At 45.0% G+C, this 25,901-nt stretch overlaps 1 protein-coding gene across 1 annotated transcript in view; it reads left to right on the top strand.

Annotated features, from left to right (window-relative positions):
• cplane1 (ciliogenesis and planar polarity effector 1) overlaps positions 1-25,901 on the top strand; it is a 196,667-nt gene that overhangs the window by 87,158 nt on the left and 83,608 nt on the right. Inside the window, exons 20-23 of the mRNA XM_048594260.1 lie at positions 5,173-5,337; positions 6,563-6,671; positions 15,322-15,643; positions 23,175-24,096. Coding sequence (XP_048450217.1) covers positions 5,173-5,337; positions 6,563-6,671; positions 15,322-15,643; positions 23,175-24,096 — 1,518 coding nt within the window. The remainder of the gene's footprint in view (positions 1-5,172; positions 5,338-6,562; positions 6,672-15,321; positions 15,644-23,174; positions 24,097-25,901) is intronic.

Raw genomic sequence — 25,901 nt, 5'->3', positions numbered from 1 at the left:
GTTCCACTACTATCTTTCTGGGTGAAAATTTGTGATAATCATGGACCACAAACCTCTGCTTAGTCCGCTTAAAGAGGACAAAGCGGTACCGCCCATAGCTTCAGGCAATATTCGGCGTTGGGCTGTAATATTAAGTGCTTATGATTACAAGTTAGAAACACTGGAACACTGAGTTGTGAATGTGGATGCATTGCACTGCCTTCCATTAGCAAATATACCACCCATGGTACCCCCAGTGGAAGATTTGATTGTGACATTGAGTTTTCTGGACATGGAACCAGTCATAGCTAACAATATCAAACTTTACTCACTGAAAGATCCGGTCTTTTCCAAACTGAAACAATTGGGTATTAATGGGGAAAACCAAAGTGTCATCACAACTAGAATTGAAACAATTTCAGACACGGAGAGACCTGCTCACGGTAAAGGATGGCATATTGTTATGGGGAGTGTGAGTGGTGGTCCCGAGCAAAGTTCACTGTCAAGTCCTGGCTGAACTCCGCCACGGCCATCCAGGTGCCTCCAAAATGAAGATATTAATGAGGAGTAATGTCTGGTGGCCAAGCTTCGAAGTAGACATAGGCGTGTTGGTGGGATAGTGCCCCAGAGTGTCAACAAAGACAAAATTTATCTCCAGCAGCTTCCCCACATCCATGGAAATGACTGGATGAAGCTTGCACTCAGTTATATGTTGACTATGGAGGTCCTTTCATGGGTTCAATGATTTTAGTGATTATGGACGCCCACTCAAAGTGGTTGGATGCGCTAGAGTCCATTTGTCAGACAGTGGAGTGACTATGGAAAAATCGTGCCAACATTTTGTGACACCTGGAGGCATGGAGGTATTGGTCACAGATAACAGGCCATCATTCATCAGCAAGAACTTTAGTTACTTCTTAATCAATGATTCTGTGATTAAAGTTGCATGGGAATTCAACATTCTAGGACATTTCCATCCCACCCATCATCCAATGGCCTGACAGAAAGAACGGTCCAAACTTTGAAGGCTGGATTGAGGAAACAACCTTTCGTGTCACCAGATATTAAGTTATCATGGTTCTTGTTTGATTATAGGACTACCCATATGCAATTACAGGAACAGCACCAACAGAGTTGCTAATGGGAAGAAGACTCCGCACCAGGCTAAGTCGGATCTTCCCAGGCATGGGGAAGGGTGAAACAGCATCAGGAACTCCAGTGCTGAATCCAAGACTCCACCAAGTGAGAGACAGTTTGGTGCAAGGGACAAAGTTCAGTGCAAGGATCATGGAAATGGCCTTGTAAGTCAGAAGGTTGATCAAAATGAGCTCAGGGCCAGTGACTTATAAAATTTGGGTGGGTGTGACTGTTCTGAATAAGCATGTGGGCTGTTTGAAAACTGCAAATTTACAGACTGTGTGGGAGCACAACCTGCCTTCAGAAATGCTTTAGGGACCCATTCGATTCACCTCTCCATCAAACATTGTTGAGTCCTCCAAGTCAGAGATAGACATAATGGAAGTAGCTGCCTCAAAGCTTCTGCCTCTGGAAGAAGGGAATGAAAGTGTAGCAGGGCGCTCCAGGTGCAAGAGGCGAGTTCACATTTGTTACACACCTCCTGTGTTGGATTCCAAGTTGGAAGAACCTGACCTGCTGTTAAAATGCCCCAGTGGACTCCAGAAGAATTGGACTGCCCTGTGTCTGTGGACTCAGAGGGGGAGGGATATAGTGATTGTACTGAGGTCAGCCAGGTGGACATTGTAGAATATGAGTTCACTGTTTGGGGCTGTTAACCTGGTCCAGTCAGGGTGAACTGGCTGAGATACAAGGATGTTGGGACCCTGAATGTCTGACTCAGTGAGAGGCTGTGTTATTGTCGAAGGCTATGCATTTGTAAATAAAGGGTGATTGGTGATGGAATGCTGGCCTCTGAAGAGTTATTTCACTAACAAATTCCACAGATTCTCTACCCTCTGAGAGAAGAAAGTCTTCATCATCTCTGTCTTAAATGTGCAATTCCTTATTCTGAGATTATGCCCTCTGGTGTTAGACTCCCCCACAAGAATAAAAACGTTTCTGTATCTACCCTGTCAAATCCCAACAGAATCTTGCATGTTTCAATGAGTTTGCCTTTCATTCTTCTAAACACCAGTGTGTACAGGCTGACCCTACACAATCTCTCCTCCATACCCAGGCAGCTGACTGAAAATTCTGTGGGCAATCTCCAATGTGAGTAATAGGGCCCAAAACTGTTCACAGTGTTCCAGTTGCAGTCTGACTAGTGCCTTGTATAGTTTTAGCAAAATCTCCCTATGTTTATTCTCCATTCCCTTTGAACAAAGGCCAGCATTCTTTTTGTTTTCCCTTTTATTCACTGAACCTTGGAAGGCAGCTTTTAATAATTTGTGGACAGGGATTCCCAAATCCCTCTGCTCTGTAGCTTGCTACACATTTATCTGTTTAAATGGTGTAGCTGCTGTACTCTCCCTGCCAAAGTACATAACCTCACATTTCCCACTTTATATTCCATCTTCCAGGATTTTACCCACTCACTTAACCTGTCTGTGTCCCACTGCAGACTCTTTGTGTCATCCTTGCCACTTGCCTTCCCACCTATTTTTGTGTCATCTGCAAATCTGGCTATAATGCATGCACTTTCCTCACCCAAGCCATCAATATATGTTATAAGTAAGTGTGGCCTCGGCACTGGTCGCACTGGTCTTGTTGGTACTCCACTCGTTTCAGGTGTCATCCTGAAAATGCCTCCCTTATCTCAACTCCATCTTCTATTTGTTAGCCAATCCTCTATCCATGCTAACATTACATCTAGGGACGGTAAGAGCTGCAGATGCTGGGGTCAGAGTCAACACAGTGTGGAGGCTGGAGGAACACAGCAGGCCAGGCAGCTTCAGAGGAGCAGGAGAGTCGATGTTTCAGTCCTGATGAAGGGTGTAAACCCAAAACGTCGACTTTCCTGCTTCTCTGAAGCTGCCTGATCATGTTCCTCCTAACATCACACCCACTTTTTCCCCGTATCCTGCTTGTTACCACCTCAAAGAATTGTGATTTTTTTATTCTTTCATGAGATACAGATGCCCCTGGCTGCTGCGACATTTATTGCCTGTCCCTAATTGCTGATCTGATAACAGTGCTTCACCCTGATTGGCTGAAGGGAAAGAGAGAGAGATCACAGTCTCCTGATCATAGGGGTTGCCTTGGTCTTGCTCCATTTATCCTGTTCGATGTTTAAGAGAGGAGCTGTTAACTTTGTGACGTGCTGTATTATTATGAAATCAGATGCTTTTTTATAGTGATAATTGAGAATGGTTACATGGTCATTGTTAGACCAGCTTTTTATTCCTGATATTATTGAATTAACATTTCACCATCAGCCATGATGGGCTTTGAACCCATCTTCACAGAGCATTAGCCTGTGGTTCTGGATTACTAGTACAGTGACATCACTGTTACATCACTGCCTCCCTCTGAAACTGCTGAGGCGCATGAAAAAGGGAGGAGAGTGATCAGCTGAGGTAGTGTTCCACTGGGCCTGACAGCAGAAGAGCACAGTGATCTCACCCTGACAGATTCACCTAGCAGACCAACCGGGTCAACAAGTGGCCTCACCATAGATCAATGCGGACTCCCATTCTGGACCCAACAAATCTCTATATATCTTCCAGTCATAATTAATTACAAGATTTCCTTGCCCCAGTCGATCCTTCATTCCTCCAGTCACAACAGATCACCGTGCCAAGTCCAGTGGATCACTCTGTTACCTTTCCCCCAGCCCCATTCAGTCAATCTCCTCCTCCTCCTCCTTCCCCTGCCTTCAGTCTCACTGGATTAATCTCCTTCCCCTTCCCTCAGTCCGACTGGATCAATCTCTTTCTCCTCCCCTCCCCTTCCCTCAGTTCCACTGGATCACTCTCCTCTCCCTTCCCTCAATCTCACTGGATCACTCTCCTCTCCCTTCCCTCAGTCTTACTGGATCACAATCTGCTGCCTGATGGAACCTGCTTGTTGATCTTTCGATGAGCAGTGACCACAGCTGGATTCCTGTTGCTGGGATCTGCTGTTCAGAGATCTGGTTAAGTGCACGTTCATACACCTGTCTCCTAACAGCTGTGTTTATTCTTAGATAAAATGTTTCCATCAGTTCATTATCACTGAGTTCTTCATAGATCACCTTCTCATAGGAATTGGTAACGAATGCTGGGTATGCCAGTAACAATCACATCCCATAATCGAATGAAGGAATAAAGAGGGGTTTCTAATATAAATGGTTAAAATGAGGAGCACTAAAAAGTTGCCTTTATATAAAGTTTTCGAGAAGATTTGTAGCTCAGTTTGTGGATGAGGTTGTAGACTTGCTCGCCGAGCCAATGGGTTTGGTTGCAAGCATTTCATCACTCTGCTAGGTAACATCATCAGTGCGCCTCTGGTGAAGTGTCGGTGTTCTGTCCCGCTTGTTATTTATATGGCTCTGTTTGCTGGGGTGGTTAACATTACTTCCGGTTCTGTTTCTCAGTGGTTTGTATATTGGGTCCAGTTCAATCTGTTTGTTGATGGAGTTCCGGTTGGAATGCCAGGCCTCCAGGAATTCCCTGGCATGTGTCTGTTTGGCTCGTGCTATTATGGATGTGTTGTCCTAGTCAAATTTGTGTCTTTCTTTGTCCGTATGTATTGAGAGCAGTGAGAATTGGTCGTGTCTCTTGGTGGCTAGTTGGTGTTCGTCTATCCCTATTGTCAGTTTTCTTCCAGTTTGGCCTGTGTAATGTTTCTCACAGTCCATGCATAGTATTTTGTATATTACATTAGTTTTTTTGGCTGTGGGTTTGTTAGTAGCTGTTGCAGGGTGGTTGCTGGTTTGTGGGCTACCCTGATACCTAGGGGTCTGAGTAGTCTTATGGTCATCTCTGATATGTCAGACATATCACTGAAGAACAGAACTGGAAGTAATGCCAATCACCCCAGCAAACAGACATATAAATAACAAGCGGGACAGAACACCAATGCTTCACCAGAGGCGAACTGACAATGTTACCTAGCAGTTGATGAAATGTCTGCAATCAAACACACCAGCTCAGCCAGCAAGCCTACAGCCTTACCTTTATATAAGATGGTATGTCTAGTTAAGAGTGGACTGGTTCCTGATGTTATTCACAATGCCTGGGTTTCATGTGTTTGCAGAACTATGAGGTAACAACAGATTATGACGCTGCTGTGCTTGACCATTGTCTGAATTCCCTGAACTGGGCCTGTCGAATGCTACCCTTCGCTAGGTTCATGAATGTGGAGGAGCTGGTACAGGACATCATCCTCAGCTTGGTTAGTGAGCTGCCTCCAATCAGAAAGGTAGGAACACGCATCTGAAAAAAATGTGCTAATGTTACAGTAGATAACAGGAAATGAAGGGAAGATGCTGGGGAGAGAGCAGAGACCAGGACACTACTGCAGAACATAACCATTGGTGCATAATGATCGACAGATTACTATTGCTGAATCTACATTCGGCGTCTTTATCATTGATCAGAAATTGAACTGGACCATCCAAATAAATACAGGGCAGAAGCTGAGAGTTATTAGTCAAGTCGCTCACCATTGTTCATTTATGTGATGTGGGTGTCACTGGTTAGACCAGTATTTATTGCCCATCCCTCATTGCCCAGAGGCCAATTAAGAGACAAGCACATTGCTGTGGTCTGGAGTCACATGTAGGCCAGACCAGGTAAGGATAACAGTTTCCCTCCCTACAGGACATTGGTAATCAGATGAGTTTTAACGACAATCAACAGTGATTACATAGTGACCATTAGGCCACTGTTTTATCCCAGATTTTATTGAATTCAGATTTCAGCACCTGTCATGATAGGATTTGAACCCATATCCCCAGAGCATTAGCTTGGTGGTTCTGGATTACTGGTTCAGTGACATTATCTTAATGCCACCACGTCCCCAAAGCCTGTCTGCCATCTGCAAGGCATAAGTCAGGAGTGTGATGCAATACCCACCACTTGCCAGGAAGGTGCAGTTCCAGAACACAAAATAAAAATTGATTGGTATCCCTTCCATTACCTTAAATTTCATTCATTCTGCCACCAACATTTAGTAATAACAATGTGTACCATCTCCAAGATGCACAACAGAAATTCACCGAGGGTCTTCTGATAGCATCTTCTAAACTGATAACCACTTCCCTCTAGAAGGACAAGAGCTGTAAACACCACCCCCTGTATATTTCCCTCCAAGCCACTCACCACCCTGACTTGGAAATGTATTCCTTCACTGTCACTAGGTCAAAAGCCTGGAATTCTCTCCCCAAGGACATTGTGGGTTGACATACAGCACATGGACTGCAGCGGTTCAGGAAGGAGCTCACCACCACCTTCTCACGGGGCAACTAGGGATGGGGCAATAAATGCTGGGCCCAGCCAGTGACACCCACATCCCAAGAAATAATGGAATAAACATGGTGGTGGTGGAGTGCACGGGAATGATTGTGAGCTGTATTATTATGGATGTTTTGCAGCATGCTCTGTTCTGGCTGACTTATACAGCGGTGTACCCTGTTTTTTTGTAGGTTGCTGAGATCCTGGTCAGGGCCTTTCCTGATGTGGAAGACATTCGAGTGCCTCTCAGGGATAAATATCACTCATTGCAGCATCACCTACGTCACAGCACAGTGCAAGGTGAGAAAGTGCAGCCTGGGTAATCCAGCCTCCACTGCTGTCATTACCTTATGCACATACAAGTGGCGCAAATCCTCCTTTGGAATGGTTGATGGGGTCTAATGAGTCTCCTGACAGTGGTAGAGGTCCAGGCTGGGCGGGACTTGAACGCAGATCTTCTGACCCAAAGGTATGGACACTACCACGACACCGCAAGAGTCCTAGATAACGGAGCAATGAAAATCCGAAATAGACAGAAGGCTAGAAACAAAGCAACAAAGTAGGCAGAGAATTTTATTGATGAGAAGATTTTTGAGATAGTGACAGGAAGCCATGGAAGAGTTTGACAACTGAGAGAGAATTCCAAATGTTACAGTTCTTTTTGCAAATTTATATAATGATTAGCACAGCTTCTACAGACTAGTTAATTGAACGAAGGTGGGTGGGAAAGCATTAAGAAATGATCATTTAGGACAAAATTAACAATCATTTGGGCAAATACAGATTAGTTAAGTAAGCCAGCAGAGACCTGTTATAGCAAATCAAGATTAACTTAACAAATGGCAGTTATGACTCAGTTGCCTCTGAAAGACACAGTTCCAGGTTCAAGTTTCACACCAGAGCTTGAGATCAAAAATCTGAGTTGACATTTCATCGAGTCATTGAGATCGACAATACATACAAAGACCTTTTGGCCCAAGCACCTACCATTCAAATCGCATTGTCCAGCACCTGGCCTACCCATAGCTTTGACTTCTTCAATGTGATGAGGGTTTCCGCCTTGACCACCCTTGCAGGCTGTGAGTTCCAGATTCCCACCAGCCTCTGGTAAAACCATTTTTCCTTACATCGCTATAAACCCCCTACACCTTGCCTTAAATACATGCCCCCAGTCATTGATCCCTCCACTAAGTGGAAAGGTTCCTTACTGTCTATCCTACCAATGACCCTCATAACTTTATACATCTCAATCATGTACACCCTCAGTCTTCTCTGTTCTGAAGAAAACAACCGCAGTCAGTCCAGTCTGTCTTCATCAGGAAGACTCTCCAGCCCATACAACCTCCTGGTGAATCTCCCTCTGCACCCCCTCCAGTGCAATCACATCCTTCCTATAGTGCGGTGACCAGAACTGTACACAGTACTCCAGCTGGAGCCTGACCAAAATCCTGTACAGCTCCAACATAACCTCCCTGCTCTTACTTTTATCAGTCATTGCATAAATTATAAGTGTCCCTATGCCATTTTAACTACCCTATTAACCTGCCACCTTGAGGAATCAGTGGACAAACACCCCAAGATCCCTCTGTTCCTTTGAGCTTCCAAATATCCTGCCATTCATTGACCGTTCCTTCTTCCAAAGTGTATCACCTCACATTTATCAGTGTTTGATTCTGCCCATCTGACCAATGCATTTATATCCTCCTGTAATCTAACACCTTCCTCCTCACTGCCAACACCCAATCAATCTTTGTGTCATCCACAAACTTACTTACCATTTCTCCCACATTCCCATCTCCATTGTTTATGAATATCACAAACAGTAAGGGACCCAGCACTGATCCCTGTGGTATACCACTGCACACCGTGCTCCAATAACACAACAGCCTCCTACCACCACCCTCTGTCCCCAGTAACTAAGCCAGCTTTGGATCCAATTTCCCAAGTTACCCTGGATCCCATGAGCTACTACCTTCTGTATCAGTTTCCCATGTGGGACCTTGTTAAAGGCTCTACTGAAATCATATAAACTACATCAACTGCCCTATCCTCACCTACACACTTGGTCACCTCCTCGAAAAATTCAACAGATTTGTCAGGCATGACAAAGTCATGCTGGGACTATCCCTGTTCAAACCTTGCCTCTTCAATTGGAAATTAACTCTCTGTTTCAGAATTTTCTCCAGTTCTCCTAACACTGATGCTAGACTAACTGTTCTGTAATTCCCTGGTTTATCTTAATCACATTTCTTTTAAACTGGAATCGCATTAGCTGTCCTCCAATCTTCTGGCACCTCCCTTATGGCAAGACAGAAATTAAAAATTTGGGTCCGAGCCCCTGTGATTTCCTCCCTCATCTCCCACAGCAGCTTGGGATACAACTCATCCAGACCTGAGGATCTATCCACCTTTAAATCTGACAAAACATCCAAGACAATAAAACCATAAGACATAGGAGTCGAATTAGGCCATTTGGCCCCCCAAGTCTGCTCTATCGTTTGATCATGGCCGATATGTATCTCAACCCCATTCTCCTGCCTTCACGCTTTAACCCTTTATCTGCTTACAAATCAAGAACTCGAATTCCCTCCTGGTAAACAATGGTCCGTTATCTGTCACCAACATTTCCAGGAGTCACTGTATTGCAAAAGATGTGCATAGTTTCTCTATCATCATCCCTGTGTTTGACGATTGAACTCTATGCACATCCAACCACTTTGAGTGAGCATGTCCAACCACAACAACTAAGAATGTTGAGGCCATGAAAGAGCTGCATAGTCGATGTGTAACTGAGTCCAGGGTTTACCTGGCCATTGCCATGAATGTGGCGGAAGCTGCTGGCAGTAAATTTTGTCCTTGTTGGCAGTTAGTGTCCTTTTGATAGAGAAACAGAAGGCTGGAAGAACACAGAGAGCCAGGCAGCGTCTGGAGGAAGGGAGCAGTCAACGTTTTGGGTACTACTCTTGTTGACTGAAGAATGGTAACACCCGAAACATTGATTGCTCCTTTCCTCCAGATGTTGCCCGGCTTGCTGTGTTCCCACCCTCCAGTTTGTCTACCTGGATTCCAGCATCTGCAGTGTTTTTGTCTCTAACCAAGTACCCTCTGGGCACTGCCCCACCAATGTGGCTGTGTTGGCGTCCAATCCAATAATTTCTCACCAAAGCTTCAGCACCCCGAAATGATGCTGGTGAAGTTCAGCCAGTTTGACGGAACCTTTGCTCAGGACAATCACTGTTGCTCCCCATAATATTATGCCATCCTGCACTGTGATCTGGTATCGCTGGGTACAGAAAGGTTTCAATTCTGATTGTGATGGCCTCCTGGATAGTGCTCCAATTTGCAATTTTATGCACTTAGAATGAGAGCTCACCACTGAATTCAACCTGAAGTTATGGGCGGCATGGCTTTCTCCTCTTTGAGTAACCTTAGCAGAGGTTTGTGTGCTGTTACTATTACAAATTTACATCAGTAAAGGTATTGGTGGAACTTTCTCAGATCAAAGATGACCACCGAACCTTCCTTCTCTATCTGGGCGCTCTGCATCAGCCAAAGTCCAGGAAGTGCCTGCTACTGGCCATTGCTTTGGACTATCTATGAGCCAACGCTACCCTGATACTGTATGGGGAGGCATCACATTGTCAGCACCAGATCTTGCTTGGGATCATAGCGTGCCAACACCTTAGCTGATGATAGCTGCTTCTTCGCTTCCCTAAAGGCTATGTCTTGGGTATTAGACCATTTCCCAGGCTGACCCCTCTTCAGTAGTAGATGTAGGGGGTGCCAGGATGGAGGCCAGGTTACGTATGAACTTTTTGTAATAATTCACTAATCGAAGGGAAGACCTAACCCCAGATACAGACATGGGAGCCGGGGCACCTTTGATCACCCTCACTTTATCTTCCAATGGGTGTAACCTGGTCTTATTGACTCTGTAGCCCAAGTAGGTCATTTTTCTGTCCTAAGGCATACACCTGTCTTGGAGAAATATCTAAGGACTGTGTCCAAATTCTCTAAGTGCCTTTATTGGTCTTACCTGTTATGAGCATGTCAGCCAGATAAATGGTGACCTGGGACAGACCTTGTAAAATGTTCTCATCGAAAAATGGCGCAGGCTGATGATACCCCAGATAGCATTCTCGTATATTGGTACAAACCCTTATGGGTATTAATTGTTGCATACTTCTGGGAATACAGTACAGCACAGGAACAGGCCCTTTGGCCCTCCAAGCCTGCGCTGACACATTTTGCCCTTCCATACTAAAACTGTCTTCACTTACAGGATCCATATCCCTCTATTCCCTTCCTATTCATGTATTCGTCCAGGTGCTTCTTGATTGCTGCTATTGTGTCTGCTTTCACCACCTCCTCTGGCTGTGCATTCCAGGCACTCACCATCTTTTGTGTGAAAAACGTGTCTCACACATCTCTTTTAAACTTCCCCCTTCGCACCTTGAACCTGCGGCCCATAGAAATTGGCCCCTCCACCCAACCACCCTTCATCTAACTGCAATTGCAGGTGCACTTCATGAAGGACAGCACCCAATGAATCCCCACAGTGTGGAAACAGGCCATTTGGCCCATTAAGTCCACACTGACCTTTCAAAGACCATCACACCCAGACCCATCCCCGTACCCTATCCCTGTAACCCTGTATTTCCCATGGCTAATGTACCTAACCTACAAATCCCTAGACACTGTGTGTGTGTTTAGCACGGCCAATCCACCTAGCCTGCACATCTTTGGACTGTGGGAGGAAACTGGAGCACCCGGAGGAAACCCACACAGACACAGGGAGAACATGCAACCTCCACAAAGACAGTTGCCCAATTGAACCTGGATCCCTGGTACTGTGAGGTAGCAGTGCCAACCACTGAGCCACCGTGCCTCCCCCAGCCAGCTTTGCATATAAATCCCCTACGTGAGGCATTAAGCATTTATGCAGCTGCGAGAAGCAGTTTATCCTTTGTTAAAGCCCCCACAAAGACGCACTGACCCACTGGCCTTCACAATCGGTGCGACTGGTGCTGCCCATTTTGCAAACTGTGTTGGTTTGATGATTCCTTCGCTTTCCAGCCTCCTGATTTCTGCCTCTACTTTTGCCTGTAAGGCACAGGGTGGACCTTGCGTTCTGAGGAAGGGTCACTGGACTCAAACGTTAACTCTGTTTTTTTCTTCACAGATGCTGCCAGACCTGCTGAGCTTTTCCAGCAACTTTGTTTTTATTCCTGATTTACAGCATCCGCAATTCTTTTGGTTTTTATTCTATGACGTCCACCTTGTTACAATCACCACAGTTACTAATTTGCTTCTATTATAGGTTACTGTCAGATTGAGGATATATAGGGGAAATATTTGCAGGCTACAAACTAAAAGACTAGTACAATTTAAAAAAAAATCAAATTAAGAACTAAGTAAATAAAGTAGAGATGCAGGGCCAGGTGATATGTTGTACCTGCATGATGTGGAAGCTGGTTGAGCCCATTGTGGTTCAGAGTGACCACATCTGTAGCAAGGAGAGTTACTTAATGCTGGGTTTCAGGAGACAGTCACATCCCTTAGATTAACAACCTTGAATTAGGTAAGTGGTCTGGAACAGGAGAGTGTGGCTACAAGTGATACAGGTAAAGGGCCCAAGACATCGTGCTGAAGGAGCCTCAGCCCTGGAGCTTGTCTAACAGGTTTGAGATTCTTGCTCCCCATGTGGATGGGTGTGGGGTCTGTAGGGAGGATGAACAAACTGACCATAGCACTGCAGTACAGGGAGTAATTCAAGAGCGGCAGAAAAGAGAAATGTAACTTCAATCAGGGATAATATAGTCAGGGGAATAGACACTGTTCCCTGTGGCCAGGAGCGAGAGCCCCAAAGGCTGTGTTGCCTGCCTGGTGCCCGGGGTCAGGATATCTCACCTGCAGAGGAACTTGGAATGGGACGGGAAAGATCTGGTTGTTGTGGTCCACATAGGTACCAATGGTAGGGAGAGAAACAGATTTTGATGAGGAACTATGAGCAATCAGGAACTAAATTAAAAAGCACAACCAATGGGTAATAACTTCTGGATTACTACCTGAGCTATGAGCTAATTGGCACGGCTCAATGTGAGTAAAGAGGTAAACGTATGGTTCAGAGATTGGGTGTGGGAGAAATGGGATTGAATTCATGGGACATTATTATCTTTAGATACCCCCACACTGAATTGTCTACTATTTCTCCCTGACTGTTTGGCAGTCTGTAATACACTCCCAGGAATGTGACCACCCCCTTTTTATTCTTAAGCTCTCCCCAGAAAAGCAACATTTGAAGACCTACTGGTATTGTCGCTGTACTATTAATTCAGAGACCCAGGTAATGGGTCTCCAAGGAACACGGATTTGAACCCTGCCATGGTAGTTAGTGGAATTTAAGTTCAATAAAAATCTGAAATGAAAAATCTAATGATGACTATGAAACTATTGTCGATTGTTGGGAAAAGCCCATCTGGTTCACTATATCCTTTAGGGAAGGAAACTGCCATCCTTACTTGGTCTGGCCTACCTGTGACTCCAGACCAGGTAATGTGGTTGACTGTTACTTGGGTTCTGGGAAATTAAGGATGGGCAATAAATGCTGGCCTGGCCAGTGATGACATCATCCTGCGAATGAATAAAAAAACTGTCCCTCCTCACTGCAGTTATTCCTTTAATGAATAATGTGACACCACCTCTTTAACACCCTTCCCAAGATCCTTTACCATGGAATGATGAGTTGCTAGTCCTGGCCCCAGTATACCCTCTATCTGCCTCCTCCTCCTCCCTGCTGACGCTGCCTCTGATCCTAGGCCTCAGTGTCCCCTCGAACCACCTCCTTTCTCCTTGTTGCGTTGATGCTGAAATGCAGAGCAAGTTGGAAATGCCACCCTTGAGGATGAGACATTAAACTGAGGCCTGTTTGCCAGCTCAGGTGAATGTAAAGTTTCCATGGCATCACTTCAGGGAAAAGCCTGGTATTATCCAGAGACGAGTGGCTTATCTTTTGAAGAGAGGTAGAGCAGTATAAGTGTATGTTGTTTGGAGTTTAGAAGAGTGAGTGGACATCTAATTGAGGTACTTAAGATGCTGAAGAGGATTGGAAAATTAGATATGGAGAGGATGTGTCCTCATGTGGGGTAATCTTGATCAAGAGGTCATTGTTTTAGGCTAATGGGTAGCAGATTTAAAACAGAGATGAGTAGTGATCTCAGTCTGGGTGGGATGCTTTTCAGAGAGTCAGTTCATACTCGATGGGCCGAATGGCCTGCTTCTGTACTGTAGGGATTCTATGAATCTATGAGTAGGTCATTTAGCTTCTCGATCTTGCTGTGCCATTATATTTACCCCTCATGGCTGATCTGATTGTGAACTTCACATTCTTGAGCCCCTTGGATAACCTCTCGCTAACTTGCCAGTCAAGAATCTATCTACCTTTGTCTTCAAAATAATCAGCAATTCTTCCTCCATCACTCTGAGGAAGAGTGCTGTAAAAACTTATTCCAAAGAGAAACTTCATCCTTATCTGTATCGGAAATGGAAGGGCCCTCATTTTTAAACTTGTCCCCCCACTCAGGAGTCAGAGGGGAAAGGGAAACATTCCTTCAGCATCCAGCCTGCTAAGTCCCCACAGAATGTTATATGTTTCTTCTACATCTTATTGGATATAGGCCAATCTGTCCAAGTTTTCCTCATAGGATAACAGCCTGCCCCCATCCCAATGCTGGAATCAATCATGTGAACCTTCTCTGAAATAATCATCGACAATCATACAGCATGAAAACAGGTCCTTCAGCCCACCAAGTCTGTGCAAACCAACAAACACCAAACTACACTATTCCCATTTACCTGTACTTGGTCCATCACCGACTGTGCCCCAGCATTGTAAGTACTTGCCTCCACCACCCTCTCAGGCAGTGCATTCCATATTTCCACCACACTCTGGGTGTAAATTTTTTTTCTTAAATCTCCTCTAAACCACTAACTACTCACCTTATCTATGCCCTCTGGTCTTTGACATATCTGTCATGGGCAAGATATTCTCACGACCTACTCTGTCTATGCCTGTCATAATTTTGTATACCTCAATTAGATCCCCCCCTCAACATCCACAGCTCCAAGGAAAACAAGCCCACCCTATCCAGTCACCCTTCATACTGAGACTTTTCATCCCAGGCAACATCCTGGTGAATCTCCTCTGCACCCTCTCCAGTGTAATCACGCGTGGTGACCATACCTGCACACAGTATTCCATCTGTGGCCTAACCAATGTTTTATAAAGTTGTAATAAGACTTCCCTGCTCCCAGATTCTGCTCCCCAGATAATGAAGGCAAGCATCCTGTATACCTTCTTTACTAACCTGTCTACCTGTGCTGACTTCTTCAGGGATCCATAGACTTTGTACGTCAAGGTCCCTTTGTTCCTCAGTACTCCCTAGGGACTTGCCATTTATCCTTCCCATATTAGACCTCCCACAATATATCACCTCATATGGGATTAAATTCATCTGCTGTTGCTGTGCCCAATTTACCAGCTGATCAATCAAAAACAATGGACTGTTTTAAAGGGAAGGGTGTGGCAGTGGGATAAGCTGAGTTGTTCTTGTAAAGAGCCAGCATAGACATGATGGGCTGAACATGGGTATAATTATTCTACATGGCTGTACATTGAGAGATTGGCTCCCAAACGAGCAATGTCGGTCAGTGAGTGTAGGAGGGATGGGGTAACAGGATTTGCTGTGAGTTAGGAATTGAGCAGCCATTCTGTTTACACAGCATGAAAGATGGAAGGCCAACCAGGGAGTGTTGGAATGATCATGTAGAGGTAGTAAAGACAGGGTTAGGGCTTCAGCAAGAAATGAGCTGAGGCAAGGCTGGAGTTCGGTGATGTTAGAGAGGTTGAAGTAGTCAGTCTCAGTGAATTTTGAAACCTCTTGTTTCTCAGGCCTTGATGGAGATGAGATGATGTCGGTCCTGCTGCACGAGCTTCATGGACAAAGGATGAAAGTGATGAAGTGGGCAGTGCAGACTATTGGTCCTACTGAACAGCACATTTGGGAACGAACTGATGAGGGCTTGGGGGACCAAGAGGACCAGATGTATGATCGGTTCTCCTTGGGAACAAGTCTGAGCAGAAGTTCTTTGACAGACACCAGAAGAAGCCAAAATGAGGGAGATGGGAACACAACAGACAATATCTCAGAGGATCTCCAGGATCTGAGTGAACGCCAGGATAGAATCCAGCAATTACTGGGAACTGGTGACAGGTACTACACATGGGGCAGATGAATTGTGTGTTTGTATGTGTATCTCTCTCTCTCTCTCTGTCTCTCTGTCTCTCTCGCTCTTTGTGTATGGATGCCTCTGGGTAGTGGACAGTGTTGGTGTCTCTGTGAGAGTGTCTCTCAGAGGGAGTGTGTGTGTCTCTGTGTGGGGGACTATCTTTGTGTGGAATTGTTTGTGTCCCTCTGTGTGGGGGTATGTGTCTGTGTGGGGGTGTCAGCATGGGGTGTGTTTCTGTGGGGGTGTGTCTCTCTGGAGGTGTGCCTCTGTGTGACAGGGTGTCTCTGTGTGGAGGGTGTCTCTGTTTGGGGGTGTCTATGTGAGACTGTGTCCATGTATGGGGGGGTGTCTCTGTGTGGGGAAGTGTCTTTGTGTGTAGGAGTGTGTCTCTGTGTGGGGGGGTGTCTGTGCATGTGGAGAGGATGTCTCTATGTTGGGGGGTGTCTCTGTGTGGGGAGATATCTGTGTGGATTTGAGGTATGGAGTAAGAAGGGAAATCAGAGAAACTTGTCCATTTGAAGGCTAATTGTAGTTATAGAATAAATTACCAACAGAATAAGGATTACAGTTAGCTGTGGAGAAGGTGAGATTGAGAAAAGCAGGAGGAGGGTGGGGTTGAGGGGAATGGACAAACGATGAATAGGTGTTTGCATACAGAGAGTGGAGTCTCAAGTAGATTATCAAACCTGTGATACAGAGGTTGGTCTGTTCAGCTGCAAGTAACATTTGTGCCACACAAATGCCAGGCAATGATCATCTCCAATAAGAGAGTATCTAACCATTGCCCCTTTATATTCAGTGGCATTCCCATTGTTAAATCCCCACTGTCAACACCAGAAACTGAACTGAATCAGTCACATCAGCACCGTGTTTTCTGGACCGATGTCTATAAAGCAAATGAACCTCTTCATATGTGTCATTATATACCTCCAGGGCAGGTGGGACTGTAACCCCCACCTTCTGGTTCAGAGGTAGGGACACTCACTGTGTCGCAAGAATAAGCCCCAGTGAATTTCTAATCCATCACCTTAATCACTCAGCTACAGCTACAGCGAAATGTTAACAATGGTGGGGTTCAAACCCACGCCTGCAAAACTAGGAATCTGAGGTGCAACCTAATAGAAGTCTATAAAATCATGTGCGGCATAGAGAAGGTAGCAAGCAACAGCTTTAATCTGCACATAGACTGGGCAAATCAAATCAGCCACAATGCTGTAGAGGAGGAATTCCTGGAGTATATATGGGATGGTTTTCTTGACCAATATGTAGAGGAACCAACTAGAGAACAGGCCATCTTAGACTTGGTACTGTGTAATGAGAAGGGAATCATTGCCACCCTAGCTGTGCAAGACCCCTTGGGGAAGAGCAAGCATATCATGATAGAATTTTTTATTAAGATGGAGAGTGAGGTAATTGATTCGGAGACTAGGGTGCTGAATCTTAATAAAGGAAACTATGAAGATATGAGGCATGAGTCGGCCTTTGTAGACTGGGAAGAGTTACTTAAAATGATGGCAGTGGATAGGCAATGGCAAACATTCAAAGAACGCATGGGGGAACTGTAACAACTGTTTATTCCTGCCTGTGGCAAAAGCAAAATGGGTCAGAGGGCCAATCCATGGCTTACAAAGGAAATTAGAGAGAGTATCCCGATCCAAGGAAAAAGCATACACTTGCAGGGAACATAAAGACTGACACTAAGAGTTTCTATAGGTACGTGAAGAGAAAGTGATTGGTAAAGACAGATGTAGGTCCCCTGCAGACAGAAACAGCGGAATGTATAATAGGGAACAAAGGAATGGCTGACCAACTGAATACATACTTTGGTTCTGTCTCCACAAGAGGAGACAAATCAAATACTAGAAATGTTGGAGGATGCAAGATTTAGTGAGAGGGAAGAATTGGGGGAGATCAATATTAGTACAGAAATAGGGCTGGGAAAATTGTTGGGATTGAAGGCAGGTAAATCCCCAGGGCCTGATAATCTACTTCCCATAGTATTTAAGGAAGTAGCTCCAGAAATAGTGGATGCATTGGTGGTCATCTTCCAAGATTCTATAGTCTTTGGAACAGTCCCTGCAGATTGGAGGATGGCTAATGTCACTCTAGAGAGAAAACAGGGAATTATAGAGCAGTGAGCCTAACACTTGTAGCGGGGAAAATTCTCCAATCCGTTGTCAAGGTCTTTATAGTGGAGCGTTTAGAAAGCAGCAGCAGGATCAGACAGAGTCAGCATGGATTTATGAAGGGGAAATCATGCTTACAAACCTGTTGGAATCCTATGAAGATGTAACTAGTAGAGTTGACAAAGGGGGCCAGTCGATGTTGTATATTTGGACTTTGAGAAAGCGTTTGACAAAGTCCCATATAAGAGATTAATGTGCAAGATTAAAGCACATGGAATTGGGGGAATTGTATTGAGATGGATGGCAGAGAGGAAACAAAGAGTAGGAATTAATGGGTCCTTTACAAATTAGCTGGCAGGAATTAGTGGGGTCCCACAGGGATCGGTGCTGGGACCCCAGCTATTCACAATATATATTAAGGATTTGGATGAGGGAACAAAATGTAACATCTCCAAGTTTGCAGATGATACCGAGTTGGGTGGGAGGGTGACCTGTGACGAGGATGCAGAGATCCTTCAGCATGATCTGGACATATTGGGTGAGCGGGCAAATCAATGGCAGGTGCAGTATAATTTGGATAAATGTGAGGTTATTCACTTCGGAAGCAAAAACAAAAAGGCAGATTACTACCTGAATGGCTGTAAATTGGGAGAAGGGAGTGTGCAGTGGGACCTGGATGTCCTTGTGCACCAGTTGCTGAAGGTAAGCATGCAGGTGCAGCAGGTGGTGAAGAAGGTAAATGGGATGTTCTATTTTTTTTTGTTTTTTATTTTAGAACTAGGAGCAGGAGTGGGCCGTCCGGCCCTTCGAGCCTGCTCCGCCATTCAGTAAGATCATGGCTGATCTTTTCGTGGACTCAGATCCGCTTACCTGCGTTCTCACCGTATCCCTTAATTCCTTTATTGTTCAAAAAAAATCTACCTTATCTTTAAAATCGTTTACTGAAGTAGCGTCAACTACTTCACTGGGCAAGGAATTCCATAGATTAACAACCTTCTGGGTGAAGAAGTTCCTTCTCAATTCAGCCCTAAATCTGCTCCCTCTAATCTTGAGGCTATGCCCTCTTGTCCTAGCTTCACCTGCCAGTGGAAACATCCTCTCTACTTCTATCTTATCTATTCCCTTCATAATTTTATATGTTTCTATAAGATCCCCCCTCAATCTTCTAAATTCCAATGAATATAATCCCAATCTACTCAGTCTCTCCTCATAAACCAACCCCCTCAACTCCGGAATCAACCTAGTGAACCTCCTTTGCACCCCCTCCAGTGCCAGTACATCCTATCTCAAGTAAGGAGACCAAAACTGCACACAGTACTCCAGGTGTGGCCTCACCAGCACCTTGTACAGCTGCAACATAACCTCTCTGCTTTTAATCTCAATCCCTTTAGCAATGAAGGACAAAATTCCATTTACCTTCCTAATTACTTGTTGTACCTGCAGACCTACCTTCTGTGATACATGCACAAGGACACCCAGGTCCCTCTGCATAGCAGCATGCTGCAACTTTTTACCATTCAAGTAATAATCCTTTTTACTATTACTCCTACCAAAATGTATGACTTCACATTTATTTACATTGTATTCCATCTGCCAGACCTTTGCCCACTCACTCAATGTATCTATGTTCCTCTGCAAAGCTTCACAGTCCTCTGCACACTTTGCTCTGCCACTCATCTTAGTGTCATCTGCAAACTTTGACATCCTACACGTGGTCCCCAACTCCAAATCATCTATATAAATTGTAAATAACCGGTCTATAATTCCCCATCTTTTGTCTACTTCCCTTTTTAAACAGTGGCGTCACATTTGCTGTTTTCCAATCTGCTGGGACTGCCCCAGAGTCCAGCGAATTTTGGAAAATTACCACCAGTGCACCTGCTATTTCTCCCGCCATCTCTTTTAGTACCCTGGGATGCATTCCATCAGGGCCAGGAGACTTATCAATCCTTAGCTCCATTAGCTTGCCCAACGCTACCTCTTCCGTAATAATGATTGTTTCCAGGTGCTCACCTACCTTCAGCTCTTCGTCAATTACTGGCATGTTATTAGTGTCCTCCACTGTGAAGACCGATACAAAATACCAGTTCAATGCCTCGGCCATTTCATCATATCCCATAACTAAATTCCCCTTCTCATCCTCTAAAGGGCCAACATTTACTTTAGCCACTCTTTTTCGTTTTATATATTTATAGAAACTTTTGCTACCTGTCTCTATATTCTGTGCTAGTTTTTTCTCATGTTCTATCTTACTTTTCTTTAAAAGGCCTTCATTGTGAGAGGTTTTGAGTACAGGAGCAGGGATGTGTTGTTGCAGTTATACAGGGTCTTGGTGAGGTCACACCTGGAATAATGTGTGCAGTTCTGGTCTCCTTTTCTGAGAAAGGATGTTCTTATTCTAGATGGAGTGCAGCGAAGGTTTACCAGGCTGATTCCGGGGATGGTGGGTCTGACATATGAGGAGAGATTGACTAAGTTGGGACTGTTTTTGCCAAGGTTCAGACAAATGAGGGGGGATCTCATAGAGACTTATAAAATTCTAACAGGACTGCACAGGGTAGATGCAGGGAGGATGTTCCCGATGGTGGGTGTGCCCAGAACCAGGGGTCACAGTCTGAGGATTCGGGGTAGACCATTTAGGAAGGAGATGAGGAGACATTTCTTCACCCAAAGAGTGGTGAGCCTGTGGAATTCATTACCACAGGAAGCAGTTGATTCCAAAACAGTGAATGTAATCAAGAGGTGACTAGATATAGCACTTGGGGGCGAATGGGATCAAAGGTTATGGGGAGAAAGCAGGATTAGGCTATTGGGTTGGACAACCAGCCATGATCATGATGAATGGTGGAGCAGGCACAAAGGGCTGAATGGCCTCCTCCTCCTCCTACTATCTTCTGTGTTTCTCTGTTTTCCCTGTGGTAGGGGAGTCTAAAATAATTGAGCATAGTTTTAAGGTGAGAGGGAAAAGATACAAAAGGGTCCAAAAGGGCAATTCTTTTACACACAGAGGGTGGTGAGTGTCTGGAACGGGCTGCCAGAGGCTGTGGTGGAAGCGAGTACAGTTTCATCATTTCAGAAACATTTAGACAGGAATATGGATGGGATAGGTATGGAGGGATATGGACCAAATTCAGGCAAATGGGAGCAGTTTAAATTGTGAAAATTGGGTGGGATGGGCAAGTTGGGCTGAAGGGCCTGTTTTGATGCTGTAGACCTCTATGACTCTATAACAGAGGCTCCCGGTGCACCACTTTAAAGCACTCAGCCACACTAGTTAATGACGAGAACTTGGCTCTTGACATTTTTAATCAACTTGTTCACAAGTGTTATGATGCACTGGAGCAAGTGGGATTAAATTTGGGACTTTTTGGCTCAAGGGAAGGGACACTACCACTGCATACAATAGCCCTAAGAACTCAGGGTTTGGGCTTTTTCTTCTGCTCACACAGAGTGAGGTGGATGCAGTAACTGCTTATTAGGGTGGCACGGTGGCTCAGTGGTTAGCACTGCAACCTCACAGTCCTAGGGACCTGGGTTCAATTCCACCCTCGGGCGACTGTCTGTGTGGAGTTCACACATTCTCCCCGTGTCTGTGTGGGTTTCCTCCGCATACTCTGGTTTCTTCCCACAGTCCAAAGATGTGCAGGCTAGGTGGATTGGCCATGCTAAATTGCCTGTAGTGTTCAGGGTTGTGTAGATTAGGTGGGATGCTCTGAGGGTCAGTAGGGACTTGTTGGGCCGAAGGGCCTGTTTCCACACTGTGGGGATTCTGCGTTTGTTCCTAAAGCTGGATTGGTTTTGCAAAAGTTTGCTGACCTGTCAGCAAAGACTGTAACTTAAGATGTGCCACTCCCCACCGAACATGTCTCCCGAGGACATGCACATTGTTGCATCTATTCACAGGTCCCATCCCACTACTGAGCAGGGACTTTGACCTGCTTCATTTCCAGAGAGCTCAGCTCTTTTCCTTGTCAGCAGTACTTTTACTTAATGTTTGATTATATCATCATTGTGTGGTACAAGATTGATTTGGGTACACAGCTGCTGTGTAATGTGAGAGAACCATGATAATGCCTAAAGCTGAAACTGGCAGAAATGGAATCGACAGTGCAACTATTTATAACCAACCAAAACATGAGAATTAAAATACAAAATACAAAAGTTTAATGAGCATCACCAGCTCTCAACCAACTCTGGAGCTGGTCAGTTTGAGTTTTCAAGGCTCCTGCAGTTCTAACTCTGACAAATATGGCAATATGGTCAGGTCAGAGGCTAGGAATCCTGCAGCATAAAGCTCACCTGCTGACTCTCCAAAGCCTGTCCACCATCTTCAAGGTACAACTCAGGAGTGTGATGGAATACTCCCCACTTGCCTGGATTAGTGAAGGTCCACCAACACTTGAAGACAAAAAAGCCCACATAATTGGCTGTCCATCGCTATAACATTCACTCCCTCTGCCACTAACACTCAGTAGCAGCAGTGTGTAACATTAACAAAATGCACTGCAGAAATTCAACAAGGATTCTCAGATAGCACCTTCCAAATCCACAGCCACTTCCATCCAGAAGGACAAGGTGGGATGAAAGATGGGAACACCACCATCTGCAAGTTCCCTAGGAAGTCACTCAACCATCCTGACTTGGAAATATATTGCTGTATCTTCACTGTTGCTGGGTCAAAATCCTGGAACTCCTTATAGTGTTTAAAGAAGGCAGCTCCCCATCACTTTCTCAAGAGCAGTTATGGTTGGTTGTGTAAAAACTCCAGGCATGGTAAGTCAGTGATGCCAGTATTCCCTGACTGAAAATGAAAAACATTCAACCATTCAAAATAGATGTACATAGCACAAAAGCAGGAGAGTTTTGCTAAATCTTTGGGAAAGAATGATTTGAGAGAATTGAGTTTGCTTTGGGAAACTTCATGTTAAGAAGGATGTGCAGACATTAGAGCAGTGCAGGGAAGATGGACTGCAATTATACCAGCTCTGTAAAGAGACGGGAGAAATTGAGGTTTCTCTCCTTCAAGAAGAGAAGGTTAGAGGAGGCTTTCACAGAGGTGTTCAAATTCATCAGCAGTTTGAGAGAAACAATGAAGAGACCCTGATTCCACTGGCTGAGAGGATTGGATTTCAAGTGAAGTTGCTGTGATCTGGAAAGTACTGATAGAAAGGCTGATAGAAACAGATTTAATAATAACTTACAGTTGAGAATTTGATGCATCTATTTGTAGAGCTATGAGGAAGGAGAGATTGAATGGGATTCTTTGGGTAGGTCCAGCAAAGATGCAGCATGAGATCAGTGGGTTGAATGGCCTTCTTTTGGGCTCTATCAATCTGTGCTCAAACACTTGGTGTCTGTGTGTAGCAGAAGCTTTGTTCTGTATTTGCAGGAACCCAGCATCAGGTCTCCATAGGAGCTCAGTCAGTAGGAACAATGGGCCGGGTTACAGAAAACCTGCAGAGTCTGGAAAGGATGAGATGCACACAGCCTGTCTGCCTGTGGTTGGATCATGGGAGTTTGAGCGTGATGATGAGGAGTATGTGAAGTTTCTGGAGCTGTTCCTGAGCTACCTGTTGGAGAGAGACTGGATAGTGAATGAGGGACGAGCTGTCCCACTGCTAAGCAGCTGCTCGGCCTTTCTGAAGGAACAGGAGTTGAACTCTCTGGCATTCCAGGTCCACACCACCTTAAAGAGGAGGCAGATCAAGTCAAGAGCTGCTGGCCAGGTCACCACAACAAAGAACTGTTCTCCCCTAATGTCTGTGTTGCACCAGAACAAGAACCTGAGCTGTGGGGGAGGATCAAAACCCACACTCTCTTCACCCACTCAAGGGGTGCTCCATTCCACTGGCTATCCTGAAGTGCTGTCAAATGAGTCCATTATCCACAGCTACTTTCCTGCTGCTAGCACTCAAGGCAGGGCAAGTGGCAGAGGCTTGTTTGGATTAAAGTTGCACTCTTTGCCCAGTCAGTTAAATGTATTCCAGCACAGAGAAGCTGCTCCTCGGTCTGCCTGCTCCACTGAGGTGCCAGGGACAGCAGACCACACTCACTGCTCATCACTGTCTGCTCTGTTAGAAGAGGACCTCCCCCCTGAGCTGGAGATCAAGTTCCAGGCCACAGCGAAGCTCCTGGAGTGGATGATCCAATGGTCTGAAAGGAGGCTGCTCTGTGGCCCTCACAAAGTGGAGAAATTACTGGACAGCAACACTAACATACGAGTCAAAACATCAATGCCTGTCATCCTCCGCTCACTGTGGCTGCTAGACAGGGATCTGGGGGCCAAGGCACTGGATAACTGTAACCACAAGGTATGTTACTGCACAGCTTTCTCCAGGTGATTCCATTAAACCGGAGAATGGCTACAACCCACAAGGAAGCAAACCACTTGGTGCCACTCTCTGCCTTCTCTTTGGAATCCTGCAAATGTCTCCTTTTCAGTCAACAGTCTAAATCCCTTTTGAAAGCCTCAAGTGAACCTGCCTCTCCCCACTCTCAGACAGTACATTCCAGACCCTAACCACTCGCTGTGAGAATGTCTTTCCTCATGTCATCATAGGTTGTTTTGCCAATCACATGATATCTGTGATCCATATATCTAGATCCTTCCAGCAATGGAAGCAGTTTCTCCCTGTCAATTCCATCGAGTCCCCTCATGATTTTGAATGCCTCGATCAAAAGTGTCAGCTTTCTCTTCTCCAAGGGCAGCAGGCCCAAGTTTGCCAGACTGTGCACGCAACACATTCCAGGGATGAGGAACCTCATTCTCGTGATTTTTTTTCTGTATCCTTTCGAATGCCTTCACATATTTCCTAAGGTAAGCTGCCTGTAACTAATTGCAGTACTCTTGCTGAGGTTGGAGCTGAACTTAGACAGGTTTAAAGGAGTTTGGTGTTGAACTTGATGCTCATCTTGCTCAAACCTGGACTACTTTATTCTTTATTACACTAACTGCACTCTCAATCTGTCCTGCCACTTCCAGTGACTGATGCACACAGGTCTGTGTGCTCTTGAACACACTTTCAAATAGTGCCTCTTATGGTTTATTGTTCTTACCAAAATGAAGTTCTTTGCCCCTTGCATTAGGTTATATTTGGTACTTAATCAGCCATTCCACCGACTTCTCCATGTCACTTTGAAGTCCTAGACAAGTTCTGGGTGACTGGTTAATTCAGAATTTATTGTGCCCATTATCTTTGAGTGCCATGCCAAGCCATTTCACAGGCTAGATTATAGTCAATCACATTGCTATGGTTCTGGACTAACACGTAGGCCTGACCAGGTAAGAACAGCATATTTCCTTCCCTCAAGGATATTCCAGCTGTTGCAGTAGTAACTGAACCAAAGTACCTCAGAATTGCTTTGGTCATTGGATTACCAGCCCAATGACTTTATCATGATACTACCGTCTCCTCTCTCATACACCTCATTGTTTACAATACTTGAATGTTTCATAATAAGTAATCAGCCTTTATAATTATATCCTGTACACCAGGGTCCAGGTCACCCATGTATATCAGGGCAAGTGGGGCTCCAAATAGACTGTCATGAGGAATTCCATTGCAACCCTTCTTCCTGTCCGATAAATGACCTTTAATCATTCCTCTTTTCTCCATGCTGTCATACAGTGTGTATTTTTTGTCCATGAGCTGTAACCTTTTTCAAACCTGTTTGGCACTTTAGAGAATGCCTTCTGGAAGTCCATATATACCACATCAACAGTATTACCTTGATCAACCCTTTCTGTCATCTCTTCAAAACAATCTCCAGCAAGTTAGGTAAACATGTTATTCTCTGAAGAAATTGCAGTGGTTTTTCTTCATTAACCCATAAATGACTGCACATTTTGTCACTCATTACTGTTTCTTGAGGTTTGTCCACCACTGAAGTTAAACTGACTAGAATCCTAAACGGTCCTTTGACCACAACCCACACCTCACAAACACATGCCTCCTCTCTCTCTGCTTCTCATCTCCTCCCTGATCTCCTGTCACTTTGCCCACCTTTCACTGACACCATCCACCTCCTTCCCGCAGTCACTGTACACAACTATAGAGGCAGATAGGAAGCCTGTTAGTTTTATAACTGAAGGGGCAGACTGGGACCTGTTAGTTTT

This window comes from Rhincodon typus, chromosome 3 (assembly GCF_021869965.1).
Source record: "Rhincodon typus isolate 14 chromosome 3, sRhiTyp1.1, whole genome shotgun sequence".
Classification (NCBI taxonomy): domain Eukaryota; kingdom Metazoa; phylum Chordata; class Chondrichthyes; order Orectolobiformes; family Rhincodontidae; genus Rhincodon; species Rhincodon typus.
The sequence above is the reverse complement of the archived record's forward strand: the minus strand, read 5'-3'. Positions and strand labels throughout refer to the sequence as shown.